Here is a 13,937-nt window from a genome sequence, read left to right as displayed (position 1 = left end):
TGGTTGGTGGACGTGGTGGGACAGTATTGGATATATAAAAATGAAATATTAATAGTTTATCCTATTCCTATGACGTTTTCCCTGTTCTAGAAGTTGACAACTACACCTGTTTTCAGATACAGACAGATTCTTTATTCACACCTAGAGAGAATTAGGATAATGTAAAAAGGCGGTTTAAACAGCTCATCTTGATATAAATGGCTTACTACAAATCGTCAACATTTCCAATTATACAAAGACAAAAAGGCCTGTTGTTCCTATGACTTTTCTACCTCCTCATAACCAACGAACGACCATTTCATTCTCTTAACTGTATTAATATTACTTAATCAACTTCCATAATTCCCGATTAGTTATGCATTAAAATTAATCATATCATATTATTACTAAATTAACAGAGAATCAGGAATCCATGATAATCTACTTGTTCATATTAATTCAAGTAATACCTTTAAAATACAATTTATATGAATATCAAAAGTGCAACAAATGAACAAATTTTTTATATATGGGTGAACAAAAGAAAAGAAAAGAAAATAAAGAGATAACAAAATGAAATGAAAAGAAAAATCCAACATCGCTAGCAGTATAACATAATATTTACGATTCTGTTTATCGCTGCAGGTTGTTTTTGGATATGAAAACCATTAATTAATTTCTTCTACTCGCGAGGATTAAACGCTAATCTCCCCAAAATACCGTGCTTATATGGCAAGAAAGTTCTCTTCTTCAAATCCTGTGATGCGGCTTTATTCGTAGTGTAATGCAATTCATGAGCCGACACTTGCCCCTTCTTCCTCCTCCCGGATACTGAACCGGAGCTGCTATCTGTTGACCGGAAGCTTGAGTTCTTTGTATCGGCTTCAGGTTTTCTAAAAAACGATGGATATTTATCTTTATCCGACGCTCTTCCTTCAGATGCACTTCTAAACAACAAAAAATCCTTCAATCTCCATTTCCTCGACCAGCTCTTATTTGAAGAATTAGGTACATGTTTTACCAACTCTACAGCTTTTGAATTTGATTGTTTGGCAGATTCATGATTTATTCGCTCTTCTTCCTCCCATGGATATTCAGAAACTCTATATGGAGAAAGCGATCTCGCTGATCTACGACTTGTATTAGATGTTAATGCCGGACCTCTTTCTCTCCCTCTTTCATTATCCATTCTCTTTATTGTATTCTCAGCAGCAGCATGGAACGGATCTGAATCTTTCTTCTTCCTCGGAGAGAAAACCTCGCGAATCATATTTTTACCTCGAGCGATAGGCGATCTCGGCGATGTTGGAGATAGAAGCGGGTTTCTCTCCTCGAATAACTGTAATCGAGGAGGAGGCTTAAGTGGCCGGATTTTACCGCCGTCGAAAAGTTCCTCAGCAGAAAGAGAAGTATCTTCAAGCTCCGACCTGAAATCGAAAGCAAAATCGTTCGCAGTAGTCGGTGATTTAGGAGTCGCAGGCTTTTCCTCCTCCCAGTGATCAAAATCTTCGAAATAGCGATAGAAATCAGACATCCGAGAAGGACTGGAAGGAGCAGTGAGAGATTCGAAATCGCCAAAACGTTTCGGAGTAGACGGTGCACTGAGAAACGGCATAGGGCGAGCATCATCGAAGTCGAAATCCATGAGAGGTTGAGGCCTAATAACTTCCATTATAGAGAAGTGGTAGTATGATTGAGAACTGAGGAAGAAAGAGAGAATATATATAGGGAAGAAGAGGAGAGGAAGGAGGAGGGAAAGTGAAAAAGATGTTAAAATGATAAATTGTTGACCAATAAGGGATTGAAGGGAAGTCATAGAAGATAGGTGACGCCGCCATCTCATACTTGACATTTTTATTTCATGTCATTTTCAAATACTATATTATATACTTTTGATGCTTATTATTTATATTTAAGGATAATCTGCCCCTTTCTTTTTTAAAATAATAACAATTTGCCCCTAACTTAAGATATCATGCATTTTTGTTTCTAATTTTTATTTATACGTAATAAAATATGTGAATAGCTATTTATCGCTCTCCTAATTACTATTTATCGTTTCTATATTGACATTTTTCTCTTTTCATATTTTTCTTTCAAAAACTGTGAATGATTTTTCTCTACCGATCAAAACTGAAATTCTGAAAATAATTGATGAGTTACAATTCGAGAACCGAAAATAGATGATTACGAGTCGGAGTAATTGGCAATGTATAAATTTCGAGAAGATATAAGTTATTTCCTCAAGGCGGTCAGGGAAACCGCCTAGCGGCCAAGCGGTTTCCCTGACCACTTGAGCATATGAACAGGTCAATGTGCAATATTGCCGATTATTTGACTTTTACACTCGTTTTAAGTGAAGTTTTAACAATTATTATGATTTTCATATATGTTCAGATGCCATTAGAAGATTTTGGTGGTGACGAGATCGATTACAATAGCCATTTTTGTACTAACGATATTTTTTAGACAAGTCCAGAAGCGATTGAGTGGGTCAAAAAAGTTGCCATCAAATATAGTTTCGAGCTGATTATTGATTCACATAAACACGGGAGAAAGCAGAAACTCTTTATATGTTCTCGTGGTGAACGGTATATAGGAGTTTTGAATAGTTTGGATGCGGCTTTACGTAGGAATACTAAGACAAAATCGTGCAATTGTAAATTCCAGCTAAAAGTCATACAATTGTAAAGCTATATCGGCTGGGGGACCATGGTTTCAGAAGGGATTAAGGGTATGCATAACCATTCATTGTTTGTTTATCGAGAGGGATATCGACAGATAAGCGGACTTAATCATGTATAAAAAATAGTGCAGGACATGAGTTCGGGTCAAACAAAACCATGCGTTATTTTGATGACACTTCAGGAAAAGCATCCAACTAGAAAACATGTGTATATCTACATAGATCATTTGAGGAAGATTGGTTTTGAGCGTACATACGTGGTGAGTCAATTTTTCCATTTAGCTATCGAGAACAAGTATACATATTGGACGCATATGTTTATGGCACATTCAAAGTCGATGGAATTACTCCAAACCTACCACTAGTACATTGGCATGGATTCAACATACAAAACGAATAAGTACAAGATGCTTTTTTTCGAAATTGTTGGGATGACTCCATGTTACAACAACTTCAAGATAGCTTATGCAATTATGAAAGATGAGACTAAGTCGAGCTATCATTGGATGATGGAGAGGCTGAGAAATTTGTTTGAGTTTGATTTGCACCCGACGACTATTGTCACTAATCGGGAGTTGGGTTTGATGAGACTGATTAGGGAGATTTTACCACAACCACCTCACTTCCTTTATACTTGGCATATCAACAATAATGTAGAAAATAGGATGTATAGAATAATGGGAAAAGATAAGCATTAAGCATAGTTATTCAAGAACGAAGAGTGAAAAAAAAATATGGAAGCCCCAATTGAAGAGGAATACGAGAAAAATGTGATGCAAATGAGGGATACAATAAGACGGTATAATGAGGGGACATGGTTAATTCACAAGGAGAAGTTCGTTGTTGTATGGACGAAGAATGTGCTACACGTTGGCAACAGAACTACCTGTAGAGTGTAGAGTGAACACGCCCAAATTAAATAATGGCTTAACTCCTCCACCGGAGCCTTTGATACAGTTTGGATGAAGGTTCACAAGGAAATCGAGTCTCAGTTAACTACGATCATGTATACATTTAACAGTATTATTATTAACGGGAGCTGGGTTTAGGTATACATTTTGCATGTTAGTATATATTTTGACTGTTATTATTTATTCTTATCATGTATCTTCTTGAGGAGTCAAGAGAGCGCTCCAGTTTTCCATTCAACTACTGTACGTGTAAAGTTTTCTACTACTATATGAAGTTACTTGGTAAAGAGTACGAGCACATGAAAGGTTTGAGTATGGAATGACCTATACAAATCCAAGCTAACGCAGAACTCGACCAAGAATATACGACTCCATCACATCCTGGTATCGTATCTATCCCGTGTAGGCAGTACTCGGTGTGGTACATACCAAATTCGGACCGTACGACAACCACATCACCTGCACACTTATACAAGTAAATTAGTATAGTTTAGATACATTTATGTTATAATTAAATTCAATTTTACCTCTCCCGGGGTCAATCTATCAATATGGACGAGCAGTGATCTCAACTGATCATCTGACTTATCGTGCATAATGGGAGTCCACTTGCAAGCAAGAGGTACGTCCACACCAACTAGCAATTCCTCTCACTGAACTCGGAATCACGAGAAGTACTCATATATCCATGCCTGAATAAGAGTCAGACATCCAGTCATCTACTGACTATCTCCTCTGCTAGAAGTACCTAGCTGATGATATAGGTATGCTAGTGCGGCTGAGCCCCATGAGTATGAAGGCACGACCTAACCCGCCATTCACCTCCAATAAGAACGAGGGTCAGATCCGACCACCACTCTTGTCTATAAATGAGGTGGAACCTAACATCAATCACATCCACCTGATCGCCTCAGTCTCGGAAATTCACTCTGTCGAACAAATCTCAATGACAGAACTAGCAAATACCTCGTAACTTGTATAATGATGACTCAACAGCTCCTCCCTACTGAGCCCCAACAGCTCCATACATGATGTCTTAAGCTCATACGGCCCCTCGTTAGAAGTCACCATTTATCCTTCCACTCGAATGCGTAGAATATGCCACACATCATGCAGCCTAATGGTCATCTCACTAAAGGGCATGTGAAATGAGGAAGTTTCTGGCTACCACTGCTCCACAAAAGCGCATATAAGGGGCATATCGATGTGGGAGAACGTGGTGGATGATAGGTGTGATAATCCAGATACGTCTATCATTTGCTGGACCTTTCAGCCATCTGGCCAATTTTTACAACCGACCGATCTAATATGACACTTGAGGAGGCTCTCCATCTTCCCTCTCCATATCCTAGTGGCAACGTGCCCATTAAAGCTGGGAATCACGCTACCATCTACTGGACTGCTAGGCACCTGCTCCGTAACGAGCAAAGCATCGTCCTCATCATCCATAGAGCGTTTGCTGTTCCCTGAAATTATTTTACACATATAACATATAAACGATTGCAACGTTATAATAATAACTAAGGTAAACAAATAACAAAATAAAAACAAGAATGTAAATTATTTACCAGCTGACAACTCGTCCATGATTATTATTTTCATTATATTGTATGACGTTATATTCACTTTTGGGAATGTGGTCGATCCAGTAGGACGAGACTCATGAGTTTTTAATAAAATATCATTATTTTATTCTGCTACAAACAAACAAGAAATTAATTCATAATATTTTTTTCAAGCATTTCTCTTTATATTGATGTCGTATAAGCATATTATGTATGAAAAGTAGAGAAAAAAATTTCTAGTATAATTTCATCTGTAACATCATCTCTACCTAATTTTAATTGAGATATAATCCTAAAAAGACATGAATTATATCCTGTTAGCGATTTAAAGTCTTGCAATCTTATTGTATCATTGTCATAACGAGATTTTGATTATAAAACCAACTTCTGGCGGTCATATCTATTTTCAAATATTTTCAAACAACAGATGGATCACCGTGAGATATTCACATTTGTAAGCTTTGGTATGATCAAAATATAATATAAATAATTGTATTAGAAATAAGATTATAATATGAAACAAATTAAAAATTAATTTAGAACTTATTTGAGCTTAATTGGATGAACGATTTCCAGTAGAGATTAATCGAATGAGCAAACTCGTGTTGAAACGTGTTATAAAATAAGAATATAATAAAACAATTTCAAAGGGATGGAGAGGAAGTATGTATATTCCTTGTATATCCACTTGTATAAATTACATGCCAAAAACGCGCGCGCACGCGCAAGCGCACACACATAGGTTGCATAAGAAATATAAATGTTCGAGTTATAACATTAAAGAAATGGAGAGTTACACTTTACTTGTTATTCTAAACCCCGTCTCTCTAAGTAGGCAGAAAGAAGACCTAAACCTAGTCACCAAGAAACTATCTTTTTTGTTGTTTTTTTCCTACTTTTAGCTGGAAGATAAGCTACTTTTTTTTTTAATATTGTTTTGGTTTTTCTTTATTGAATAAATTTTTGATTGATCTACTATAGTAGATTTTGTAGTTTTTTTTTTTTTTATTTATAGTTTTTTTGTTCTTTCACTCTTTATGGGTGGTTGTGGTATGTCTCCTTATATAAGTGTTATTATGTTTTTCTTCATAAAAAAACAGAAGTATTTTGTATATCATCACATAGATCAGACTCATTGAAAGATCATGAAATCATTATGGATGAAGTATGTTTCTCGCCGTTGTGCATAACAGTTTCAAACATTGTCTATTGTACTTCTAATGTACAGTTTCAAGCTTTAGTACGACCTACAATATTGGAGATGTAAAATTCAATCTTTTCTAATCTACTTTTGGATTGTAATTTTTTTAATTACTTATGTCGAGATGTACTATTTTTCCTATTTTTCCTATGAATAAAACAATTACTATCATTCTTCTCAAATAAAAAAATGGAGACATATAACATTATATAAAATTACACTTATGGACATTGATAACTTAAATCAAATTATTCATAACATAAACTAGTATATTTAAATTTTCTGTTACATAAAGGTAATGTTGATTTGGGTAAATTTGTACTTTAAAAATAAATTTATACTTGTAAAAAATGAATTGGGTAAATTTAAAATGTATCCTATATTGAATTATTAGGTACCGTAGAAGTAATTAATTAGGGGAGGATTGAGTGTTAAGATGAGCCACCTATTTGTGAATTTTCCTTTCAGGAGAATTGCTTTCAATTTGACATATGCACAATTAGGTGATTTTTTTTTTATTGTATATATGAACGTCATTACTTATGTTTTTTTTCTTTTTTTGAATGAACGTCATTACTTATGTTATGCCTTAAATTTGGAAAATAATAAACATTAATTTGGGAAATTACCAGCCTTTTTCTTATCCTTTTCACATATATCTTGAGGGTTACTAGTTTTGTGTAATAGACACGTTTGATTTTAGGAATGAGTCTTTTATTTGATAAATATATGTTGCTCTGCTCATCTATCCTTTCTAATTATTTTTTTCTCAAAATATCATTTCCAATTAGTTACTAGAAGAACCTAACAAACCCACGTTTGTTATATAAAATTATAATCCACAACCTGACAATGAAATATATATATTTTTCTTTTTAATAATTATTCTGGGGATAAATAGATTATATTATAGATATACCAACCAGAAAACTAATTAAAATTGTTCTATGAACTAAAAAACAATTAATTTTGTTTTTTTTTTTTTTTATAAAGGTTGGGACTCGAAGGAGGCAGGACATCCCAACTAGGTTGGCACCCCCAGCACAACCAACATCCCGAATATTATTAAAAAAAATAAAAGATTACAGAAGGGGAAGAGAAGAAAAAATAACAAAGAAAAAAACGAAAATTACAGAAAACGAATATGGGCTACATTGCAAATGTCGTCAAACACAAAGGCCTGACAGAAGTGAGGAGCCGAGTGCCACCAGCAAATAGAAGAAGCCGATTGTCCGTGGCTTGCTAGTCTGTCTGCCGTTTGGTTTCCTTCCCTGAAAATATGTGTGGCTCTCCAATTCATAGACTCGAGGATGTTTAAGCATGCTTGCCATTTCCTTTTGATTCTCCAAGGGACTTCTCTGTTATTGCCGTTTAACAGATTTACCGCGTAGAGGGAGTCTGATTCAATCCAAAGATTTCGCCAATTTCTTTCCCATGCAGCTTTAATTGCATAGGCGATCGCTTCTAGTTCTGCTATGTGAGCCGGGCTGTTTTGTATAGGAAAAGCGAAGCAACCAGTTACAAAAACCCTGTTGTTGCGAAACACTCCTCCTGCCCCTGCATTGCCGGAACTACTAGAGGCTCCATCTGTATTAACTTTTACCCAATTAGCTGGCGGAGCAATCCAGCGAACCACCGTGTAATTAGGATCAGGGGGTTGTCTGATACCAGCAGCGGATAAAGCGCATCACTCATAGATAAGTAACAGCAGTTTGTATTTAAGATTTTGGATTGAAGGAAGCTCTCCGTCAAAGATTGCCCGATTACGAGTTCGCCAAATGAACCAAATACAAGTTGTGGCAGCGAATTTCCATTTCCTATTTCTGCTGCCTTTGAATCTTACATTATAGATCATAGATAGAAAGTCATCAAAATCATACCTGTAGCTGTAGGAGAGATTGAAAACTCTGAAAATAAGATCCCAAAGCTGCATCGCTGTATCGCAACTCATGAATAGATGCGCTGCATCCTCGTTGTTGGCTTTACATAGCTCACATCGTTGAGCCATTGAGATCCCGAGGGATTGCAGAAGTGATTGAAGGGCGAGCTTTCCATGAATAAGTTTCCAGCAGGTGGCAGCCCGGCACGGTGGAACAATAGTGTTCCAAATGAACTTACTCCATCCAACTGTATCCCCCTGAGCAAAATGTAAGTAAGCCGATCGTGCAGTGAGGCGACCAGAGTCTGACGGCCTCCAGATGCAGACGTCATTTCCATCCACTTGATCAACTTGTCTAATGCTTGCTTGAATATGGATAGGTATGTCCTGCAAATTTATCCAATCCCCGTTTGATCTGAAGGCATTAATTGGCTCATACGTCTTAGCCTGTACCTTTTTAGGAATTTCAAGTTGATCTGCTACAGTTGGCACGATCCACCTGTCCGTCCAGAAGTTCAGATTTGATCCCTCTCCAAACCACCAAACTGTGTCTTCCTTAATTGAATCAAAGTTTGCCCGTATCGAGGACCAAATTGAGGAAGTTGAGATGTATTTTTTGGGTATTCCGGAATCCTCAAGAAATCGGGTTCGCAGTAAATTGATGATGAATCCACTTCCCTGAATAAGTTCCCAACTGAGCTTAGCCAGGAGCGCAGAATTAAAAATTCTGAAGTCTTTGATTCCTAATCCCCCATTTTCAATTTGCTGGCAGCAAATTTTCCAAGGAACAACAATGAGTTTTCTTTTATCCCTATCTCCAGTCCAAAGGAAATTTCGGATTGCCTTGTTTACCTTTGATATTAGAGAAACAGGCCAGCGATACATAAGGAAAGAGTGTACCAGAGCACCAGTTAGCGATGATTTGATCAGGGTTAGCCTGCCAGCAAAAGAAAGAGTCTGTCCCTTCCAAAGACTGAATTTGCTGAGGAATTTATCTATCAAAGGGTTCAGAAATCGGGCCTTAGGAGCTCCTTGGAACAAAGGAATTCCCAGATAGTTAATCGGAAGGTTTACTTGCATGATGCCCAGAATACCTGAAAGACTGTTTCTGCGTGCAGTGGTGACGAACTTGCCAAAAAGAGCCTGTGATTTGTTCCAATTGACAGCCTGACCAGAAAGATCTTCATACCTTCTAAAAATGTCTCTTATGCATTTCATATTTTTTGAGGTAGCTCTGGCAAAGACCATCATATCATCAGCATAAAAGAGATGAGAGGGGAAAGCAGCTGCATTGGTGTAACTTATAGGATCAATCTTGCCCTCCTCAATCATTTTTTATATCCACCTGCCAAGAAAATCTTCCGCAATCCCAAATAGAATAGAGGAGAGTGGATCAAGAGTGGATCCCCTTGTCTGACCCCGCAAGAGCATCCAAAATACCCTTTGATCCCTCCTCCAATGGCAATTGAAATTCTGGCAGACTTTAGAATTTCTGAAATCCAGTTTCTGAAATTTGAGGAGAACCCAAAAAAATCCATCACAGCCAACAGAAACTTCCAATCCAGTGTGTCAAAAGCCTTTCTGATATCAATCTTGAGGGCCATGTTTCCCCCAAAGCACTTCTTTTTAAGGAGATTTATCCCCTCAGAAGCTGCAGCGATGCAATGGTGGATGCTTCTCCCTGCTATAAAACCAAACTGGTTGTCAGATATGATCCTGAAGGCTATTGGGGCTAACATGTCAGCTATAATTTTAGAAATTATTTTGTAACTGAAATTTCCCATTGCTACAGGACGGAATTGCTGAATTTCTTGAGCTCCCTCCACTTTGGGAATAAGAGCAATGATACTAGAGTTAAGCCCGGGCAGTATGTAGCCGGAATCAAAGAAGCTGAAAACCATCTGACAAACATCATAGCTAATAATATCCCAGTAATGCTGATAGAACAATCCTCCAAATCCATCGGGGCCAGGAGAACTATCTTTGCTCATACTAAACACGGCTTTGCGAATTTCATCGGCTGAAGGTCTCCCTGTAAGAATTTCATTATCCAGAGGGGTGACACTATGTGGGATAACCGAGCTAATGACTTCTAGATTCACTTGTCTTGTCCTGCCAGTGAAAAGAGATTCATAGTAACTGATTGCATGCTAAGCAACAACGGATACATCATTAACCAGAACATTGTCAATCAGAAGGCTGTCAAGAGTGGACTGCACCTTTTTGATTTTAGCAGCACGGTGGAAGAAGGATGAATTTCTGTACCCAGCAGCAAGCCATTTCTCCCTGCTTTTGTCCCTGAGGAAGAGCTCTTGCCTGTGAAGCTGCAGGTCAAGGTTCCTCTGCGCTGCCAGTTCTTGCTCAAAATTAGCTTGTGTGAGACCATCTTGAGAGATAATTCCTTGGATTTCCTCAAGTTTTAACAATGCATCGGAAATATTTCTGTCAACATAACCGAAAACTTCTTTATTCCACACTCTAATCTTCTGTCTGAGAGATTTTAGCTTATGACTGAGTAATTGAGCCGGCGGGAGAGAGAGATTGCAGGAGACCCAGTGGTCTGCTATAAGCTTTCTCAGAGAATCATGCGTGGTCCACATTGAAAGAAAGCGAAATCTGCTTCTATTAATAATTCCATTGGCACAGGAAAGTAAGATGGGACAGTGATCAGATTTGTTTCTGGGGAGAATGGAGCAATTAACTTTGTCCCAGCTGTCAATACAATTCTCAGAGATTAGGGCCCTGTCCAGTTTGCATTCAACGTGGTCAGTGCCCCTTCTTCCGTTCGACCAAGTGTAATAGAGCCCAGTGCTTTCGACCTCTGTCAACTCTCCGTTCCTGATAAAATCTCTAAAGTCCCGGCAACTACTCTCAAGAGGACATCTTCCTGTTTTCTCATGGGCTCCCGTCATTGCATTGAAGTCCCCCAGAACCAATTTCTTGTCACAGACCTGATCATTGAGGATTGAGCTCCAGAGAAGCTTTCTTCTGCTGGCATTGTTATCACCATATACAAAAGAGATATGATAATCAGTAAGGTTTATATTGTACCTGATAGTGATTTGTTGTTCATGAATGATCACCGTGGAGCATCTGCTAGCTAAACCATTTCTGCAAAAAACCCAGATAGAGTTGTTTTGATTGTATTCAATTCTCTGCATTCCAATCAAATTCCAGAAGCTGCTGCGAATTCTGTCAAAGTTCACCATTGGCTCAGCCAGACAAAGAAGATCAAGATGATTCGATTTGCAAAGCAATTTAAGAGCACACTGAGTGCCTTCATTCAGAATTCCTCTACAGTTCCAATATAGAATGTTCATATGGAATTTGTAGGAGGATGGATTTGCCCTATCATTCGAGATTTGCTTCTTGATTTCTTGCGGGCTGTTATCCATTCACTTCCCTCTGCAGCAAACTCCTTCACCACGCATAATTCTCTGTTATTCGATCTTATCATATGCTGTGTCCACTCCTCAGATTCCGCTAGGTAGTTTATCTCTTTAGGCAACCCCTCAGGGAAATGAAACTCAGCACCATCTGTATATCTCTTATCCTCATCACTGTTATCCCCCCAGGCATCTGAGTTTTTTCCTCCTGCTTTGTAACTATGCTGTGATTTCTCAGGATTATGCACTACCAATTGCAGAGAGTTTTCTTTGTGAGTTTCGCAGATATCCTCCTTTTCAGTACTTTCCGGTTCTGTTTCTGTTGTTTTTTTACCCTCTGTCTGAGTTCGACGCCAGACAGTGCTGATAGGCTTCTTGCTCGGCATGCTGTTCTTAGCTTGTGGAATATCATTTCTTCTACAGATATTAGATGAATGTCCTAGTGATGAGCAAGTGCCACAAATAGTCGGAAGGTTTTCATATTCTAAGAATACCCAAATCTTCTGACTATCAGTATCTATTCGAAGCCTATCCTGAATATCCGTTGATAGTTCAACATCTACCAGAACCCTAGCATAGTGTCCGAATTCGCCATTGACTGTGTTTTTATCAAATCGAATGGGAACCCCTACAGCTCTAGCAATGCTAGCAATAATTCTAGTGTCCCAGAATTCCCATGGTAAGTTGTAGAATCTTACCCAAACTTGCGCAGAGGTGGATTTGTGTGATTCTGGGTTGAAACCTGGACTCCAGGGCGAAAATCTGATAATTCCTGGCCTCAATGCAATTGCTCCTTGTCCCCATACATCCTGAATAGCCCTTTCATCCGGCATGACAATTTGGTAAAAACCCTTTCCCAGCGATATTAGCTTCCAGTCCATGCTGCGTTTCCACACTTTGTTTAGCTTCTGCTTGAGCTCTGCGTGTTTCCATGGTTTGTCCCCCTTGCTAAGAGTGATTCGACCAATAACTGAGTGTTGTACTGCCTTGATTCTTTCTTCATAAATCTGTTGGGGGATTTTGATAGCTTTGAAACCCCCCTCCTCGGTGACCAACGGCAGAGAGAGATTGGGAGAGATTTGCGGTTTCGAGGGAATGGCCGTGGCTGGGGATGAGTTTTTTACCACTTCTGCAAATGAAGCAGCATGAAATTTCTTTTCAGCGGTAGCTTTCGTGAAGGAAGAGTAAGCTTTTCTGTCGAAAAGATGCGCAATGGCAACTGATTCAGAGTCTCCAGCGATCGTCATCGAGGAAGAGGTCGGGGAGCTAGGTCATCCTCTCACACACCTAAAAAAAGTTATTCAACAATTAATTTTGTTTCTTTTATAATTATTTTATATAAATAAAGATAGTGATGTTCACCTGTTTACTCAATAATCAAAGCAATTTGACGAGTGATTGTTAATTCTGGACTTGTAATGATTTTAATTTTCACCGTAAAATTCTAATAAGCTTATATTTAATAGTAACCGAATAATCAATCATTAATCAAATCAACACAATAGTAAATAAATATACATGATATTATTTTTCATAATTAGCTAAATACTAAAAAAGTAACAACCTAGTTTAGAGTGGGTGGCACCGGGATAGAAGACTTGAGCAAAGAACGGCCCTAAAAGATGACGAGATGGTAGGAATGAACTGAATCCTAAATCAGAAATGGAGAGAGAGTGATTGAGGTTTATTAGTAAAGTGTGTACGTTTTGAATCCGTGAATCACAAAAGCGGATAATATCTATATAGTATTAGGTCAAACTCTTACAATTGTGGTATCAAGGCCAACTCTACATGTAGGATGAACCAAGTGAAAGCTAGTGGACCTGTAATGACCTAGGTCGGAGTGGGTGGCACCGGATAGAAGACATGAGCAAGGAACAACCTTAAGGAATGGTGACGTAAGCATGAATCAACTGAATCCTACATCGAAAATGGCAAAAGAGAATGACAGATCCTTATTACTAAGGTATGTATTTAATACATATAGATGTGTTTTAAAATTGCGAAAACCAATATACTGGATTTTGATCAAAACAGATATTATCTACGTTACGTTTTAAGACTCTTAAAAAGAAGTTTCAAATCAATCTAATTCTAAGCATTAATAATTCAACACAACCAACAAGTTACATGTGGCTCCAATAAAACAAAATAAAAAGAAAGGCAATATATATTTATTGGGTTAAGGTGCAAAAATACCCCAAACGTTTTGGGTTAGGAGCAATTTTACTCCTAACGTTTAAAATGGTGCAATTTTACACCTAACGTTGGAAGCCAAAAGCAATTTTACCTCTAACGTTAATAAGTTGGGTCAATTTGAGAAATAATTC

General features: G+C 37.9%; 1 protein-coding gene across 1 annotated transcript; it reads right to left on the bottom strand.

The window, feature by feature from the left end:
* Nucleotides 1-409: 409 nt before the first annotated feature.
* LOC136201068 (uncharacterized) lies at nucleotides 410-1,700 on the bottom strand. The gene has a single exon (XM_065991629.1). It carries the CDS (start codon nucleotides 1,649-1,651, stop codon nucleotides 662-664), a length of 990 nt encoding a protein of 329 aa, XP_065847701.1. The 5' UTR covers nucleotides 1,652-1,700; the 3' UTR covers nucleotides 410-661.
* Between the last annotated feature and the right edge of the window lie 12,237 nt (nucleotides 1,701-13,937).

The sequence above is a fragment of the Euphorbia lathyris genome, chromosome 7 (assembly GCF_963576675.1).
Source record: "Euphorbia lathyris chromosome 7, ddEupLath1.1, whole genome shotgun sequence".
NCBI classification, from domain to species: Eukaryota; Viridiplantae; Streptophyta; class Magnoliopsida; order Malpighiales; family Euphorbiaceae; genus Euphorbia; species Euphorbia lathyris.
This window is presented reverse-complemented; position numbering and strand designations above follow the sequence as displayed.

Coding starts and splice junctions, on each gene's coding strand:
- LOC136201068 (XM_065991629.1), bottom strand. CDS start 1,651: ATGGAAGTTATTAGGCCTCAACCTCTCATGGATTTCGACTTCGATGAT.